This window comes from Rutilus rutilus (genome assembly GCF_951802725.1).
Source record: "Rutilus rutilus genome assembly, chromosome: 25".
Lineage (NCBI taxonomy): Eukaryota > Metazoa > Chordata > Actinopteri > Cypriniformes > Leuciscidae > Rutilus > Rutilus rutilus.
In genome coordinates, this window is record NC_140229.1 from 11423336 (window position 1) to 11442002 (window position 18667).

At 38.0% G+C, this 18667-nt stretch overlaps 2 protein-coding genes across 4 annotated transcripts in view; one reads left to right on the plus strand and one right to left on the minus strand.

Annotated features, from left to right (window-relative positions):
* Positions 1-1936: 1936 nt before the first annotated feature.
* fez1 (fasciculation and elongation protein zeta 1 (zygin I)) lies at positions 1937-12742 on the plus strand (the record flags this gene model as incomplete). 2 transcript variants are annotated; one of them, XM_084400193.1, is made up of 10 exons in its annotated part: positions 1937-2472; positions 4225-4594; positions 6069-6168; positions 7843-7929; positions 8286-8451; positions 8945-9219; positions 10186-10266; positions 10380-10455; positions 10642-10707; positions 11873-12742. In XM_084400193.1, the coding sequence occupies exons 2-10, from the start codon at positions 4278-4280 to the stop codon at positions 11887-11889; spliced, it is 1185 nt and encodes a 394-aa protein (XP_084256319.1). In that variant the 5' UTR covers positions 1937-2472; positions 4225-4277. The 2 variants fall into 2 exon arrangements, with proteins under 2 accessions (XP_084256319.1, XP_084256320.1); XM_084400194.1 differs by lacking the exons at positions 6069-6168; positions 7843-7929; positions 8286-8451; ... (3 more) ...; positions 10642-10707; positions 11873-12742 and having other exon boundaries at positions 2225-2472; positions 4225-4598.
* Positions 12743-15522: 2780 nt separating this feature from the next.
* The window catches only part of esama (endothelial cell adhesion molecule a), a 41546-nt gene continuing 38401 nt past the window's right edge, over positions 15523-18667 (minus strand). For both annotated transcript variants that reach the window (XM_084400970.1, XM_084400971.1), the window contains exons 6-7: positions 18261-18390; positions 15523-17250 (exon numbers count right to left, since the gene is read on the minus strand). In XM_084400970.1, the coding sequence (XP_084257096.1) occupies positions 16797-17250; positions 18261-18390 (584 nt within the window). In that variant the 3' untranslated portion in view covers positions 15523-16796. The remainder of the gene's footprint in view (positions 17251-18260; positions 18391-18667) is intronic.

The following is an 18667-nucleotide window of genomic DNA, read 5'->3' on the forward strand; positions in this document are numbered from 1 at the left end:
ATTCTGTCAGTAATAAAAAGTTCTGTCATGAAACTCTGCTCAACCTCTCTGCTCTCAACCTTCAAATACTTGTTCAGCATTTGCTGTAGCAGCGTACTTTCAGAAACCCTCCACCTTCCCCAGCTCCACCTGTATAGATCTGCTATGGGTAATTCATCCTATATTGTACAGCAGCAGCAGCAGCGTGACTTACTTGCTCACAGCAGTGTGTCTACTATGTATCGGCAGTGGCAAACCCTGTACTTGCTCTGCAGCAGCAGCAGTGTAGACAGAGAATGTCTAATATGGCGAGAAGTTTCACTCTCACTACACTTCCGGCTTCTGAACTGGTTGCAGTTCCACTCTGATTCCATATGAGGGCGCTCACAGAACGAGTGCAGAATGAATGGAGGTCAATGGCGGTATACCCCTCAAAATCCACTTTTCTCAGGATATAATTTTTTGTCTAGTAATTTGAATGTTGTATTCGAAAGGAGATGCAAAGAAATTACACATTGCTGGGTGTTAGATTTTTTAGAGTCACTTATTTGCTTTAAAAAAGTCTTTCAAAATGTCAATGACGTCAGAATGCTGACGTCATTAGCAGAATGCTAGCGTGTTATGGGCAACAACAACTCAACCTGTAAGAAATCAAAACGACATAAGTACTCGTTCATTCAACTTTCGACCTAAAACCCATGTTGAACTTGCAAAATCTACAATCACATCTGAGATTTCTCAACGGCAATCGGGTGAAAGAGACAAATTTAGCCGTCTAGCCCCATAGACTCCCATTCATTCTGCACTCATGGGCGATCGCCCCCAGTGGAACTCTGGTGGTACTACAACCAAAATTCGGTACAATAGGGCTTAATAGGGAGTGGACAGGCTCTCCGTAGACGGGCTCTGAGTGTAGATCTATTTTGCCAAGACCAAACATATCAACATTAGGCGCGTTTCCATTACAGATTTGCGCGAAACGATTTTTTCTAAAGTCGACAAAAACCTATTGCGAAATGACGGCGTTTCCATTAACTGATGTTATGCGACTAAAACTTCATTTTCCCTCTCGCGATAAGTAAAATCATTCCAAAAACCATGGTAACGACGTTGGTAGGTTTATGTACTATATCGTAGCCACTGCACTAGCCATTATTATTAATCGAAGGAGATGTGTTTTCCAAGCATTAATGGTAAGGAACGACCCTTATTATACTTGTGAGCGGCACATATGAGGTGTTTCTGGGTGTTTCTCCCTCATATCTGCTTCGAGGTCTTGATTGTGGCATTAATTTGAGGTTTAGAATCCATTATTCCTTTAATTCTTTTGTCTTATATGAATTTAATAACGAGCTCTGTCTCGTATTATGTCCAAACATACCGCGTCATCTACGTCAGGTGACCTGCAAATGTTTCCATTGCAGTTTTGCGAAATATTTCTTTTTCGAATGGCCTGAAAAACCACCTCATGCGAGCGTAAAAACTTTTGTGCGATAAATGGGAGTTTTTGCGAAATTGACGTGTTTCCATTGGGCGTATTTTCAATTCGCAGTTTCAATTTGCGCAATTTGAAGGGTAATGGAAACGCAGCTAGTGCCATATCCATTACCATGCCAAACATGGTCATGACAGAAATTAAATAATCAAATTTGTGAAATTTGCTGGTGTGTTAATTTAAAATTTTCACTAAAAGTTATACTAATAATATAATTTGTATAACAATTATTAAATGATTAAAAAGAAAATACAATATAGAAGCATTTTCAGCAGTGCTCTCAGTCTTTTGGACCCCACTATGCTATCCTACTACACTATATGACCCTGCAACATTATTAATATACTGTAATCTTGCCACATTTCTATCTTTAATCTCAATAGGAATGACTGACAGCAAGGAGCCGGCGTGCATCTTGTTAGCACGGCTTTCTCATTGAAAATCCCTTGAGCGTGCTTTGGGGGGTAATGAGAGGGGGATCCTGCCAAGAGACCCCTGATGTGTCCGATGACAAGCGAGTTCAAGGTGTGAATAAAGCCCCACTACAGCTTCTCTCCATTACCTCTGTTTTTTTCCTTCCTCATGAATATGGAAGGATTTGGCTTATGGCAGATCGAGAGAAAGGGAGCGGGAGGGGTAGGGGGCGGAGAGAGTGAGGTGCATGAGGAGAGGAGCAGAAGGGGGAGGGGTGGCGAGGAGGATGATTCCGTCAGTTGCCGTAGCAATGCGCAGGCTCCGTGGAACAGGAGAGGACGGCTTCTGCTTAATGATCAGAAAACAACACTCGGCGCCTCGGCTGGCTTAGACAAGACGCCGTGGACTAGAACAGTGTGCTGAGCGGCCATCACGACACAGAGCTTGCGTGTGTGTGATGGGAATGAATGTGTCCGGTGTTGTTTCATCCCAACCAGGATTTGCTGATGGTGTTTTCGCTCTGACTATATTGGAATAGCTGGGGCTCTTTCTACCCAGATATACAAGAAGAGATTCTTCTGCAGGTAATTTGTTCCTCCCTCTCTCTCCTCCATCACTCCGTCTCATCCCGCCATTGTTTTCCCGTTATTCCCTCTGGGAAATCTGGTAACCTTGATCTCCATCCGTTATGCATCCATCCCTTTCTTTTTTTCCATTTTCATTCTGTACATATTTGTAGAAAATTTACATTTAAATTTTAAAATTGCACAATTTGAACATTCTTCCTCCATTTGGATAATCAAAAATATTGTCAAATCCATGTGACCTAAAGAAATTCTTCATCTACAACTGTTACAGTGGGATGTTTCTATTTTTTTTTCTCTGCCATGCTTTATGATGTGGTCCGCCATATTTCTTCTCATCATGGCTCGTCAATTAATCTTATCTTGTGACATGGTATATTCCATTTTTCACAACATAGGTCACACCTGCCGCAAGCAATGTTAACACTCGCAAATTCATTCTGTAATCCAAATTTATCCTCTAAGTAGTGTATTTGAGAAATATCTCTTGCATTTATCAGCACGATGATAAATATGAATGTAATGCACATTTAGATCACGTCATCCTCAATGGAGGTCGTACAGCAAAAGTGTTTTATTCCATTGCCATAGTTTGTGTTCCATCGATTGATTTGAGGTCAATATGCTATTTACACTCCTGCTCAATTCCACCCCCTTCCCCAGGAATTGTGAATAAGGGCCAGCAGTTTATCACTGTAACACTGAATTACCTGCTTTACTGTGCTTTGGTCATTGGATTTGGATGTTAAGGTTGTTTTTTTAACTGGTTTTGCCGATAGGCACAGAATTATGGGTGGTGGAAAAACAAATCAATGGGTAGCCAAAAACTAGGAAGTGGAAAAGGTCACGACCTTAATTCTGACAGACAGATACATACACACTAGGGTAAAGTAATATCACATTGCTGACTAATGTGATGTTGGGGTAAAAGCTTATGCAACCCTGTTTTAAATGGATTTTTATCCTGCAGTCTTTTAGCTTTGACGTTAAGCCAGATAAAGCTTTTCAAGCTCATTCATGGGAACTGTCAGATCACAGGGCGAAAAAGAACGCATGAACTAATGTTATAATTACTCTCAGACTGAACTTGTTCATTCCAATGAAGAGTGAATCTTCATTCAAGTCATCTTGACTTGAAGAGAATGCAATAGCATCTGTTTTGGGCAAAATTAGCTTTTGGAGCTCATATTGTAATATTTAATTTGCTAAAAATAAATGTTAATATTTTAAATCGATATAGTGTATTATAAGGCACTAATGACTGCAGAAAAAAAGCTACTGTACATACTTTAGCATTTATTATTTGTTCGAGAAAGTGAATTTGATTGAGCAGTAGCTATAATTGCTGTTTGACTTCGGCTGCCTCACAGACCAGGAATTCATTGGGAAAAATCCCAGAGGTTCTACCGCCATGCAAATTAAACACAATTACTTTCACTCTGCTTGAGCGAAATGCAGTCATTCGTGCCCCATGCTTGCTTAGTGGAAGAGAAAGAAATTAATTTAACGAGATGTCATCTGAGAAAAATTGCATAAGTCTAAATGTTCATAGTACAATAATTAAATAAGCCGTACAAAATGTTCTTGACTCTGAGGAAGCCATTACTGTTATATAACTTCATATTCAAATACAGTTTTAGCTGTTTAAGATAAGTGAAAAACGATTTGAAATATTTCACTTTCAGCGTTTTATGTTTTAGACGTGATTGATGTTGAATGACATTTTGACGTTTATTATATTTTTTTAATCAGGGATTGTTGCAGTGCCGACCTCCACGTGACTGTGCGATCAAGAGGGCATCAGGATGGAGGCCCCTCTGGTGTGCCTGGATGAGGAATTCGAGGATCTGCGGCCCTGCAAGAGGGAGGAGCTCGAATCAGAGCATCCTCCATGTCGGCCTCACAAAACAATTCCTCTGGCCCCGCTGTGCCGTGAAGACTTCTCCGAGCTAGAGAACTTCTCCGAGATGATGAGCTTCAAGTCCATGGAGGACCTGGTCAATGAATTTGACGAGAAGCTGAATGTGTGCTTCCATAATTACAACACCAAGACAGAAGGCCTGGCACCCATTCGCAACCAATCTCACGCCGAGGAGGACGAGGAGAGGCTTCAAGATGAAGAGTAAGCCAAGATCTTTTCTGTTCCACTTCCAGAATATATAATGTAAATACATGTAGGTAGATTTATTAATTAATTGTGCAGTTTGATGCAATTGGCTTCACGTTTTTGCACCATTAAGTATCACCAAATACATGTATGGACATTGTTATCACTGTGCTGATAAATATGCCCATCCAGTTGGCTCTCTCTGCCAATCAAAGTGAGGACATGTCTCTTTGCCAACTGCCATGTCAATCAAACTTTATAAAAAACACCCTTTGTCCATCACCAGCGCCTGTCTGTGTGCATGTGTCCATGGTTTGGCCGTGAATTATTCAGCAAATTTTTATACGCCTCAGTGCTTTTGTTTGTCCTGACTTGCCTGTGCTGGCAGCCTGTCACCATCCTCTCTTTGCCGTCAAATCTGCCTCTCGCAAAACAGGACAAAAAAATCTTTTGGTCTAAATATAGCGCACATGCATTTAAAAAACAGCCAAAACATCATCACTGATTGGGACTCTAATGGCAAAAATATACACAAATATTGGCATTACAACATCAGAAATGTAGCTTTATGGTTGTGCATTTGCTTCAAATGTAATTTTTTTGGATGCTTTTTTCCAATCTGTAGCATTTTAAGAGATAAAAACCGAGTATGTCTTTGGGATTTCCAGTATTTGAGCATCTCTTAGTTTGTGCTGTAAATATGTTGTTGATTTATGATTTGTTAGCATGTTATTTTCTGCGTTTCCCGCTGTGATGTGTTCTCATTGCCCGTGGCTTTTGTTCTTGGCTTGAATTCAGACACAAATCTGTCCTTGCGCTAGAATTCAGCCTGTGGCTGTGCATCTGACAAATTACAGAAATAAGCCTGCAGCAGTTCCTTTTTTTTAACCCACGTTTGGAAAATATTCTAGATAAGATGTTGCTTTTAGAGATCTTCAGACAGTAAACAGAAACTCCTTCAGACAATGACATATGGGTAGACGATGAGTCTGTACCAGTTTGGTGTTGTTGCAGGGCTGGCATGGAGGCTGGTAGGCTTGTGTCTGTATGCCCTCAGAGATCAGCACACTTTGAATGGCCACTTGTTCCCTGGATGACTAGACAGAGGCACAAAGAAAGTGTGGAGAGTAATTTCGGCATGTAGATGAATAGACAGAAAAGAGAAGAGAAAGAAAGGAGAAAGAAAGCATTGTCACTAGCCTGGTTATATAAACATGGAAAGCATCTACTTAAAGAGCAACTTAAACATGTTGTAGCATCACTGCTGTGCACAAATGCATATAAAATGAATGCTGTACATTGGATCTGTCTCTACATTCCCAGTGCTAACAAATCATAATTAATACATATAAGTGGAATTTCCTATTAAAGTCATTGTTAAAGAATGTATTGTTAATAATTCTGAGAATGAATGTCTCATTTGTTTCATATTCACTGTGTGTCGGTTGGAACATTGTGTATATAAATGTCCATGCATGTGTCTTTGTAGTGTGTGGGATGCTCTGACTGACAACTACATCCCCTCCTCTGTGTCCAGCTGGGATGACCCCGCCTCAGAAACACTGAATGGCAACCTCTCAGATCAGGAGGTAAACATCTGCTCTGCTCTGATAACTTTCATGCTGTTGATATGATAATAGATTTGTATTTCCTGCAGGGTTACTGTATAGATTAGTGCTATAGGACATGACTATACTTTACATCTATAGTACAATAAAATGTTATGGACAACAAATTATTTACTAATGCATGCACAACCTTTTCTTTTAAATGGGCTATATGTAAGTATTTTTATGTATTAATAATTAGCTTTTATTGGCAATGTGTAAACAGCTAGTAACAAAACTTAAAAAACAAGACCTTCCCTGACCTAGGTTGTTTATGAAAGCCTGTAGACTGATTTTTTTGTGAAGGACTCATGACGTTTTTGCCAGGAAAATCAAAAGGATGTGAACTTTACACTCGCTCCCGTCCCGAGAGCCTCTCTTCCGTTCTATGACACATGAGACAAATGCTTATACAATGTTCAGGATAATGTCGAAAGAGCTACATATATACTTTTTAATCAAACTATCATACCAGTGTTATGTTACCTCATCTGTCGACATGATGCTGATGAATTGCAGAACTGGTGCAAACATATCCACATCAATATGATTCAATTCTTTCTTAACTGCTGCTTTCTCACGTCTGTCATTTTTGTTGTGTGTTTATTTTGTTATTGAGAGGAAAGTGCGCACCACATATTTACAGTACATTTTCATCTAAACGTCGCTCTCAGCAGCATGGATGACGTCTGGATGTTCGTTAACAGTATATCGAAGCAACATCTTTTTACTTCTAAGTAAAGAACGAAAAAGAACTTTGCCGTAAGTATATCAAGGCATTGAATCACGTTCAGTCTCTTTTATGTTACGAGCACCAGCAATAAGTTGCTGGCTGCAGTTCACTTAACGACCACTGGTGTTGCTAAAAACAAGGGTTTCTAATTTCTACATATAGCCCCTTTAATACTTATCTATATTTTGATATTATTATTATTATTATTATTACGTTAATAATATCAGTACAAATTAATTGTTGTTAGGGTACTTTAATATTAATATTAATTATATTATATTAATGGAACTGAATTAAGTTGCAAAGCAATTACCATTGAAGCACTGGACAATGAAAAACCCTTCTTGAAATAATATAATTCTCCTTAATTGAAAAAGCATTCATTTCCTCAGAGCAAATGACTGCAGCACTATGTGAGAGTACAGCTTTGCCCTCTCGATTCAGGGTGTGGTATGTTTATGCCAAATGGACAGCAAATACAGTCACTGGCTGCCAAAAACCTAACTTGATCTACTTTCTCTGACATTCAGCCTGTCACAAGCTCTGCAATAAACAGTTTCTATATCACGAAAAAATCTTACAGAAGTCTCCATGCCTGACACTGGCAGACATTTCCGTATTTTCTTTTATATTCAGTCATCATGATGACACAGATGACTCTGGGTAATCTAATAATTTTAGCTTTTGATTAGTTTTAGCAGTGAAGTACTGTAGATGAGTAGTCAGGGTTTTATTGTACATCAATGTGGACCAGAAGAGCTCTCAAGCATTCTATAAGCTACCTTTAAAAGCACTCTCCTCAGCACATTACCAATGAGTGTAATGGAACTATATGGAGCCATTACTCTCTACCATCTTGTCCTATTGATACTGCTGATGCTCCTAAACACGTTCTGAAATATTTCATTGTCTTGGCTTTAAAGATACATGAAAAAGATGAGGATGAGATGAACGAGAAGAATGAAAATGCCAATTGTCTGCGTGAAGAACCTCTAATCACAGCTGATCAGGTGAGCCTAACCTAAACAGATGTGTTGCACTGGTAACCCCCCCCCCCCCCCCCCCCCCCAAAAAAAACCCAGAATGCTTGTTTACAGTAAATTACTTTTGTGATTTAATAATTAATGCTTCAAAAGGTTAATAAATTAGTGTGCCAACATTTTATGGTTGATAAATTAAAAAACTACGGGCAGGTTTACACTTGAACAGTTGCCTAGTTTTAAAGCTTTGCTAGATTTAAAATCAAGTGTGCTATTTATGGGATTGCATTTATTCACTGTGTACAAAGCTTAAATTCAAAACTTCTACTTGTGTCCTTAAAATTGTTTAAACATCCACTGAAATCTGTTATTTATTCCCTCACCAGGTGATTGAGGAGATTGTGGAGATGATGGAAAACTCACCAGATCCTGGAGAGACAGAGGAAGAGGAGGACGATGATATCGGGGTCTCTTCCTCTCAAAGCAACCCCTCCCTACTGGAGGAGATCCGCATGCTGTCTCAGGCCTCCAACAACAACTGCTCTTATGAAGGTGCACAGATAAACCTGCAATTAATAAATACATTCTTCAGATGAAACTATACGTTAAGATGGGGAAAAAAAGTACTAATACTGCTTCAAATTTAGTTGGTATCTACATGGACAGGTAACAGATTATGTTTATCTTTATGGTTAAAATACAGGCAACAGCATGAGGTTCATCAGCGAAAGTCATTATTATGAGAAGTACCTTTAGATCAAGGTCAATGTAAATATGCTTTACATCACCCCAGGAATAGAAACAGAGATGTCTATTGAGAAAATAGTTTCTATTTTAAACCACGTCCCACGGACATATGAAACAGATCATGTTTTTGAAACAAAAGATGCAGTGGAACAAAAGTGAATGAAAAATAGCCCATGTCGACTGAAAGCAACACTAAAGAAATATTACGTTAAATCCCAACATTAGTCACACTCACAGTGTGAAAGTCAAGTGTTGCTCGCTTTTGAAACTGGATGTTGTTGTGCTGTTTGTCATGCAGGTCTGAGGCTGATGCCGAGCTCGGCGCTGCTTGACATCTTGTGTCGGGTGGAGGCGGCGATACGAGAGTATTCGGAGGAACTGGTAACTCAGCTGGCCCGGAGGGACGAGCTGGAGTTCGAGAAAGAGGTGAAGAACACCTTCATCACAGCTCTAATGGAGGTCCAGAACAGACAGAAGGAGCAAAGGGAGCTGAGCAAGCGCAGGCGTAAGGACAAGGCCATGAGTCTACAAGGATCTACTCGCTCCGAGAAGATTGGGAGCATGCCTGCGAAAGTAAGTGTGTTGAAAGTAGATGCATGATGTTTACCTCCATTCAGTCTCCAGACGCAGACATCTCTCTCTCTACGGTTAATGGATCCCAGCCAATCACTCTTTAGCTGCACTTAGCACTTACTGGACGAGCAGAGGAAGCATTCCCCTGCAGTATGAGCTGTGAAGGCAATACGAGCTTCCTCTTACTGTAATGCCGCTGTGATTCCATTACATCATGGAAGTAACTCACAGGGATGGGATGATCATTTTAGTCATTTTGTACAGAGACTAGAGGTGGTAAATGTGGCAAATTGTGAATCTCAAATTGAATATACTATGCACCATTTTCCTAAACTCGGAAGCCTGGGATTTTATCCAATAAAAGTGAAAGGTTGTTGTTGTTTTTGGCGAAACTGGGTATAGAACAAGAAAGTAGTGTGTAAAGAAATATTTTTTTTGGGCCATTATTATAAACTGATAAATATTTTCATTTTATGACTGATAAGTGATAAATGTCTGATATTATTAATTTTTAATATATATTTTTAATATTTATATTAAATTATTTATATTTTATTTTGAATTATATATATATATATATATATATATATATGAAGAGTTCAGATGCAAAAGTGCCATCTGAAATTTTCTTCTAGAATGATCATTTTTATAAAGCTCATATATTTAAGTTCAGTAATTTCACTTAAATGACAATTAATAGGTAATTTTCATTGCCATTTAAATGAAATTACTGAACTTAAATATACGAGCTTGATCAAAATGATCATTCTAGAAGAAAATTTCAGATGGCACTTAGAGGCTTTTGCATCTGAACTCTTCATATATATATATATATAATTAAAATAAAACAATAGAAATAAAATGAATAGTTTTAAATGCTTACCAGGTCTTTTCTCTAGCTTGCACTGTACTGTATGAGAACAGAAACCTCTGGTACTAAATATTTGATATTTGAATGTTTTCCAGCGCTTCAGCATGGAGGGTCTGTCCAACATCCTGCAGACAGGGATCAGACAGACCTTTGGGACCTCAGGGACAGAAAAACAGGTGAGGAGGAGCATTTCAGTTAAAGTGCTGGATTCAATTTATGCTGGATTAAACATATATACTGGATGCAGGTATGAAATCTGATCTGTGTTTTTCTTGTGTGTGGTCAAAAGTACCTAAACACAGTCATCCCATATGAGAAAAAAGTGACTCCTCCATCTGTCGATGACTTGCAAATGCTCACAAAAAGTAAGTGTACTGAACTGCATTAATAATCCAACGATATAATATAGGGCTCTTCTGTAGCTCAAACAGTATGATGCTTACAACGCCAAGCTCGTGGGTTTGAGCTTGAACTGATAAAAATGTAAATGTGTACACATTGAATAAAAGTATCTGCCAATTGCATAAATAAAATGTAATATTGTTTTGCAGTTCTGTACGCCATGAAAGAAGACAGTGAGAAGGTCCCAACCCTCCTGACTGACTATATATTAAAAGGTAAATCTAAAATATTTTCACTGGTCCAGAAGTAAGATTTTTGTAAGGTGTATTTGAGATTTTTATTGTGATTGATTTATATAGTATTATTATCTATTAAAGAGAATTTAGAGAAACTAACTGTGGCTCTTAAATAGGTCAAAAGATAAATATACACGGCCCGGCCCCAAAAAATGGATCACATTTATTTCCATCAAGAGGTGCATCGATTTTTGGTCAAGATCTTCAATGCAAGAGTCCAGCACTCTGTAAAGTCTCCTCCAGCACATCCCAAAGACTTTCAATGAATTTAAAGTGCAATTCACGCCAATTAATGTGAAAATGATTCACAATTTGAGCCTTAAAAATCTTGGAATATGACCACGATGTGTCTTCCTACATGATTGTTTAAGAAATGAAAAGCTACACACTCCATCAGTTATGGTTTGAAGAACTGTTGCCAAACATATAACATGTTAATAATCACTGCAGTAATGATCCAATCATAGACTTTTAATCATTTGCCTATTTAAAGGAGCTGTATGTAAGAAATGTATTTCAATTAATCATAAAATGGCCCTGATATGTCACTAGACATTAAGAAATCATGTTCATTTCAAATACTTATATCACTGACAACAGTAGTCCGGCCAGGAAATTGTCATTTAAAAAGTGAAGTTGCAGCCCTCAACTGATGTTGATGTTGTCATCTTGTGTTATGGCCTGAAGCGCCACCCTCCACCTATCTACCAATCACGAAGTCAGTAGTGTTTCGGCATCCGGGTTGCCAGCTCTGCTCTAGTTACCACAGCTACGTAGCAGCCTACGTTCCTGCTGGATCCTGCAGCCTATCTGGCAACCTCGAGTCATGGGGGAGGGGGAGGGGATACACCGCTCTACAGTAATTTGAAAGTGATTGCAGTACCAGTTTTGGCCACAATCTTACGTACGGCTCCTTTAAATCCAAACAGCGACTTTTTGGGGGGGCCGGGCAGTGTAGATAAAAGAAATCGAAATTGTACTTTTGAGATGATTATGCATTTAATTCAAAAACTGGATTCCCAGGGTAATACTGTTCTCCAGCTCTAAATATTCTCATAAATAAATATATGTATGAAGAACATTTTATTCTAGACTTTTAGTAGCATTGAGCCCATTAATACTTTATCATCTCTCCATCCTGCAGTTCTGTGTCCTACCTAAAGTCCTGAGCGTGATCTGCTGTTGGTGAGACTGTGGAGAGGCCAGGTGTCTTCGTTTCTCCTCTCTCAGTTCTCCAGCCCAGCTGCATGAGCTCCCTTACCCAGTATCAGCGAGGGACCCTGAACATCTAACCATCCTTCTCTTGCTTATCTAATGACCTTTGACCTTGCTCATCTCACTGCCCTTCCTGTATTCACATATCCACGACGTTCATACCACAGCGCCTGGTGCTTTACATGTTTTCTACTATGTACGTTACTTCAGGCCAAAAGCCATATGGAACGTGTAAGCGTAAAACAGGTGACCTATAATCGGTTTAACTCTACGATCAGGTACTATTTTTATTTTGAAAGATATGCATAACATTAGGCATTTTACTTGATAATTCACATCCGTTCTGAACACTGGTGATGACGAGAAGGGCATTATTCACAATCTTCTGAAGGCGCAGATGCATTGATTTCGAGAGCACATTTGAAAATAATCCATCCAGACATTCTGCTTTTTGCCGTTTTAGTATTGTGGCTTCATTTCAGCAGAGGTTGGTTGAAGATACAGCATGTTTTAGTGTTCTACATTAATGCCAAGTTATAGGGAGAAACCTTGTGACTTTTCTTATTTTGGGTAACCTAAGATTTTTTTTTTTTCATCCTATGTATGAATTAAATATAGTTCTACATAATGTGGTTTCTTTGATGATCCATTTATCTAATAAAACTTTTTTTTTATTATTAACTTTAACTTTCTTTCATGATTTGTGCTTCTTTAATGTATATATTTCTTATTTACTAAAGGGACATGGAGGAATGTGAAGTATTGCTGAGTTACAGTTCCAATAAATGTCAAACCCTGTAAAAAACCTGAATGACTGATTCATTGTAATACCGCAACATTCCACTAGAGGTCAGTCATACGCAGATAATCATAAGCACAAGCGTATTGACATTACAGGAGGATTTCTGATGTGGCCTTTAGTGAGATATTATGCTTGTAAGGCTACGTTCACACTGCAGGGCTTAATGCTCAATTCCGATTTTTTGAAAAAAATCGATTTTTTTGCAAGGCCGTTCACATTTCCAATTAAATGCGACCTTTTGTGATCTCCTGTGTGAACGTGAAATGACCCAGAAGTGACCCGCATGCGCAGAAGAGTACTCAACGGTCAACGACGTCACTTGTTGTTTGCGGAAGTAGCTAAACCTAACTGTGATTCTCTCACTCTCACACACACACACACACAAGCGCACGCAGCGACCGTTACACAAGAGTCAGACAGCAGCCGCTGACCTATCTAATATCAGATTCAGCACAAATAAAGTTAACATAACGTATATTGGCCGTGGGCTTTTTTTTTTTTTTTTTTTTTTTTAATTAACCCTCTATTGCACGCATTATTAATTAGACATTGTAAAAAATGTTTTGCATGTTTTTATTACTTAACATGAGCTAAATAACAGATATATATAAAAAAAATCTAAAAAAAAGTTTAAAGGGGGGTCGTTGGTAAATTGTTGCCATATGGCAACAATATGCAATCGTGGAAAGTACCATAAAATAAAAAAAAACAACAAAAAAATAATTTTATTTAAAACAAGACTCAACAAATCCATCTCATACTTAGTGAAATGTTTAAACAAACATTTATACAGTAAAAACATTATATAATTTCAACAGTTATCTGAAATGTCTGGTAATAATAACCAGGAACCTGGAACCTGTCTCACTGAAATACACTATTCATTCGTTTCATTTCATTTAGTAATTTTTTTTGCTGTTTCATTTCATTTAATTCTCTTCATGACTTGTGAAAGTCAGTGAAGCAGAGGAAACCTAAACACTTGGAGCACTTGCTTCTTACAATGCCCTTGCATCCTGGCATTTTGCATCTGCCCTTCTCAGATGCATGCAAGGGCCAGTGGTCTGTGCGGTCTCTGCGGACAGGATCTGGCGGGACAAAGCTTTGGGGCCCTCTTTTATTTTTCCCCACCACAACAGCTTGTGAAGGTCTAATGTTTTTACCTTTAAAATATAAGCAAAAGTTGTAAACATAGTCTCAGAGTAGTTTCATGCTATGTAAGTCAATGGGACTCCATTAGGTTGAATGCACCAGGACGTTTCCATATTTGCATATAGTTGCCATATGGCAACAAATGTATTTTAGCATATTACAAAAAACTTATAAAATCAAAACTGAATTTAATGTTAAAAAATTAAAGTTTACTTACCCCAGATACTGATTAAATTTTTTTATTTGATGAAAATTTTCCAAAATTCTGAATAAAAGGCTATCTTCAGGAGCCCCAGACAGTGATGTTTGCATGTCAATGTCCATGAGCAAAAAGGACTGGCAAACAGGATATCCTGGTCATGTGACCTCATAAATTGTATTTTCTTAAAAGTTAAAGCCCCCTTTTCACAACTAACTGTAAAAACATAGATTTTATATCACAGCTTTTAAAAAAAATTAAGATAAAGTAATTGTTGCCATATGGCAACGCTATGCAATAGAGGGCTAACGGGCTCGTCGAGGTCGACCCGTTCGGCAGATTTACCTCAGCTCGACGAATATGCAGTCCGTTTTCAAACCGACGACTACTTCAATGCAGAATTATGCCGTTTTTCGCGTATCAATGACGTGCGGGTCGGATACATGCGACCTGGCCGTTCAGACTGAAGTCGCATTTGAAAAGATCGGATCTGTGTCGTTCAGACTGTCATGAAAAGATCAGATACAGGTCGCATAGGGGCAAAAAAATCGGAATTGGGTCGTTTCAGCCTGCAGTGTGAACGTAGCCTAAGTGTTGGTTTGTTAACCCTAATAAACAGGTGACATCAAAACTGTTGATAATACCATTAGCCAACTCATTATTTGAAAAAAAAAAAAAGTTTCCAGAGTCATGGTGTGTCGAGTGACTTTTCTAGATCTGCTTTATATTACATTATACATTATCATTATATATTAAGCGGTGTTTAGTCCCTTGGGACTGATATTCAGGGGCACTTTACCTTTATGAAGGGATTTTTTTTTCTAATATATTACAAACCGTGATGTTAATTTGTACTTTTGTCTGTTGAATAACTATCTAACGTTAATTGAACCATTTAGCCTAATTTAAATTATCATAACATGTTTAAAAACAATATTTGAAATATATCAAATGTTAGATAAAAACACTAATTAATTTTTGCTCGTGTAAATATCTTGACTATTCATTTGTGGAGATCTAGGCCTAGCCAGTCACGTTAGCTTAGCAATACTGACACAGCTAAAATGCAGCTTATTTATTAATACATAACGTATGTTTGATATTTTCCACATATTATTAATAACGTATTACTAGAAATGATAAAACACTAGTATCTTACCTTCCGCTGGCTTCTTTTTAGAAGAGTCTACTGAATCTTCTTAACTCACTTAAAAGCTTTCGTTGAAAAGTGCGCGAAAAATTATTGCGCATGACTGTTTTTGTCGTGGATTTTTATCTTTTTTTCAGCCTCTTAGTTAGCATTAACAGATATGTTCTAAAAAAGGTAATTAATTAACAATTAAATATATGAATGAACTGTAAGATACAAAATATATGACCGTAACTTTACTACGCTGTATATTTCCTTGTAAATAAACAGCTAGACTGAATTTTTACAGCCAGTTTCTTTTATTCAAAATATTAATACAAAGTGTTTTCATGTCCATAGATAGACGGTATATGTCCTATATTACAGAACAATTTGAGGTTATCCAGTCTGCAGATGACAAAAATATGGACATGGGTACAGGCAATAAAACATTTCTAATTAAATAAAAAATATTTGTGCTTGGAAAAACAGTCAGTTGCACAGTTGAGTACATACAAGTTTTTGTTTGAAAAAAAGAAAGAAGAAAAACACAGCAGTGTTTAAATAGCATTTATGAATTATGTGGTAAATAAAAAAATAATATAACATGAATTTTGGCATATTTACAGATACGCTATTATGATTCGTTGTCTGCTATAAAGTTCACAATCCCTTTTACTTACACATCTACAACCACTGAACAGGAAATCTTTGGTTTTGAATCCACCAGATAAATCATGAACTTATTTGCTGCCATTAAATAACCACAGACCTAGAATGAGAAATAAATACCTTATTTACAGTAAGGTAAAGGAATGAATGTTCTTAATTACTGTTTACATAAATCAATACAATACATTATCGAAGTTGTAAAATAGAATCATGGGGTACAAAACCAATATTGATTAAGATACCGCCAAATTTTACACTTCTAAATTGAAAAATGCTACCATATATCTCTAAGAGATAACAACACGGGACTGTTTTGAAATATATTTGGCCAAAAAACATTTAAAGGCAAATATAGCAACTCAATATGACGCCACTTTAAGTGATGTCCTCGACATTTCCTTTAACCAATACGGATATGAAACATATGCTATTGATCGTATGTAAACGTAATTATTAACGAGGAGTGTCTGTAAATAATGTCGAATAGACCTTTCATTTGTTTTCATCAAGGCAAGTTAGCATCTTTAGTTTGCAAAAGAACAATCAGCAAAGCAGTAACAGCAACAGGAACACAAAAATAAAATGTTTTTCATGAAAAGAAATGCGAATAATGCAAACATCTCAGTGTCTTTTTGTTTACCAAGTTCTTTACAGAAAGGATAGGCTTTTCAATAATACTTAGGACAGTAAAAAAACTAAGAATTTATAAAACAGTACAATGAGCATCTTTGTATTTGTTTGTGTTACTTATAAAAAATAAAATAAAAAATGTAAATAAAGAAAATTACACCATGCTGTTTCAATACACAGGCAAAAAGCTTATCGGTTCCAGTCCATCCTTTTCCAATGTGCTTCAGTTTGTAGGACTGCAGACGTGAGGTCAGCAGAAGTGATTGGTCTCACACCAGAGAGCCGGCCTGGTTTTGCGCTGGCACCATAATGGGTACCCCTCCCATGCGGGATATATTTGCCGCAGTTACAGTGGTGGGCAGCACTGGCGGACGTGGAATCTGAGGCTGGGCAGAGGCTGTCCGGGGCACTGAGATGTGATGGGAGCCTCCGTTGGTGCTGGGGGGTCCCGGTGGCCCACGGGGCAGGGTGGGGTTGGTGTTGTAGCCCGGCAACGAGCGCTCCAGGCTGGCGTCTGCCGGAGGCTGTGCGCGGTAGGCGGCTATGCTGCCCGTGGCCGTGGTGATGGATGCGGTGTCGGAGTGAGGGTAATGGTGGTGATTGTGCGGGTCTCGCGGGTAAGAGCTGGTTTGAATGGAGGACAGGGTGCCGTTTTTAGAGATGATGTCAGATCCAGTGCCGCTCTTGGCCCATGAGACGCGTTTGGGAGCCTGAGCATCTTCCCTGTAACAAACAAAAACACTTAGTGTCTACATAAGTTACTGTCATGTTCTTGGACGTACTGGTGTTTTTACTCGTATGTCCCAGTTGTGTGGACACGTGTGTTTGTGTTCTTCACGTTCTCCACACTCAGAGTGTGACAGGTCTGGTTGATTATACGAGGGGGTTGGAGTGGCTTGGCGGATATAAGCAGAGTGAGGATATCCGTTCTTTGAGTTCCCATCTCTTGCTTCAGACATGTTTACGTGTGTGTCCTCTTAGCATTTGTGAAACCTGCTAAGCCTATTTAACTGTGTGCCTTTAGCCTTTGTGCAATGCGCTAAGATTACTTAAAGGGATAGTTCACCCTAAAATTAACATTGTCATAATTTACTCACCCTCAAGTTGTTCCAAACCTGTATGAATTTCTTTGTTATGTGGAAGATAATAGAATATATTTTGAAGAATCTCAGTAACCCAACAGTTGTGGGGCACCATTGACTTCCATAGTATTTCTTTTATTTTTTTATTTCATATTATGGAAATCAACGGTGACCCACAACTGTTTGGTGACAGACATTTGTCAAAATATCTTCCTTTGTGTTCAGCAGAAGAAAGAAATTCATACAGGTTTGGAACAACTTGAGGCTGAGTAAATGACAAAATGTAACTACGCTCCTTGTGGGGAGTTCAATTGTTAAAACAGCGTAAACTGGTAATTGTATTGAATCAAGTAAAAGTACTACTTTTAAGGGGGCTAACTTCGTAGGGAGTGGGCTGCCACTATTTTACAATGCATTTTCTCCTGTTTACCAATAGCTAATAGGTAGGTAAAAACAAGTTTTTTTATTTAGCTTTTTGCTTTGATTTAGGAAAGATCCATAACCCAAGTTACAGGTTTCCTGTTTGTTATTTTAGCCTGTAGTTTTTTAGTTATTGTCTCCTTTTTTTGTCTAAAATAAACTCCTACTTTTTGCTGCATTCAATTGATTGTTGTGAGTGTTTGTGGGTGCAGAAGACTTGTATTCTCTTACTTGATTTCATTGGCCAAATCCTCCTCTGTGTCTTTCCGTCTTGTCCACATGAAGAAGAGGAAGAGAATGATCAGAATGAGAGCCACAATACAACCAACCGTAACACCAGCGATCATCCCAGCATTAGTTGCTGCACAAAAAGAACAGGTAAAGTTAATGAAAGACAGAATAAACAAATACATTACCATTCAAAAGTTTGGGGTCAATAAGATTTTTATGTTTTTGAAATAAATAAATAAATAATTGTTATTCAAAAATACAGTAATACTATGAAATATTACTACAATTTAAAATAACTGTTTTCTATTGTATTTTTACTGTTTTACATAAAATGTAATTTATTCCTGAGATGAATTTTCAGTCTTTGTGTCACATGATCCTTCAGAAATTATTCTAATATGCTGATA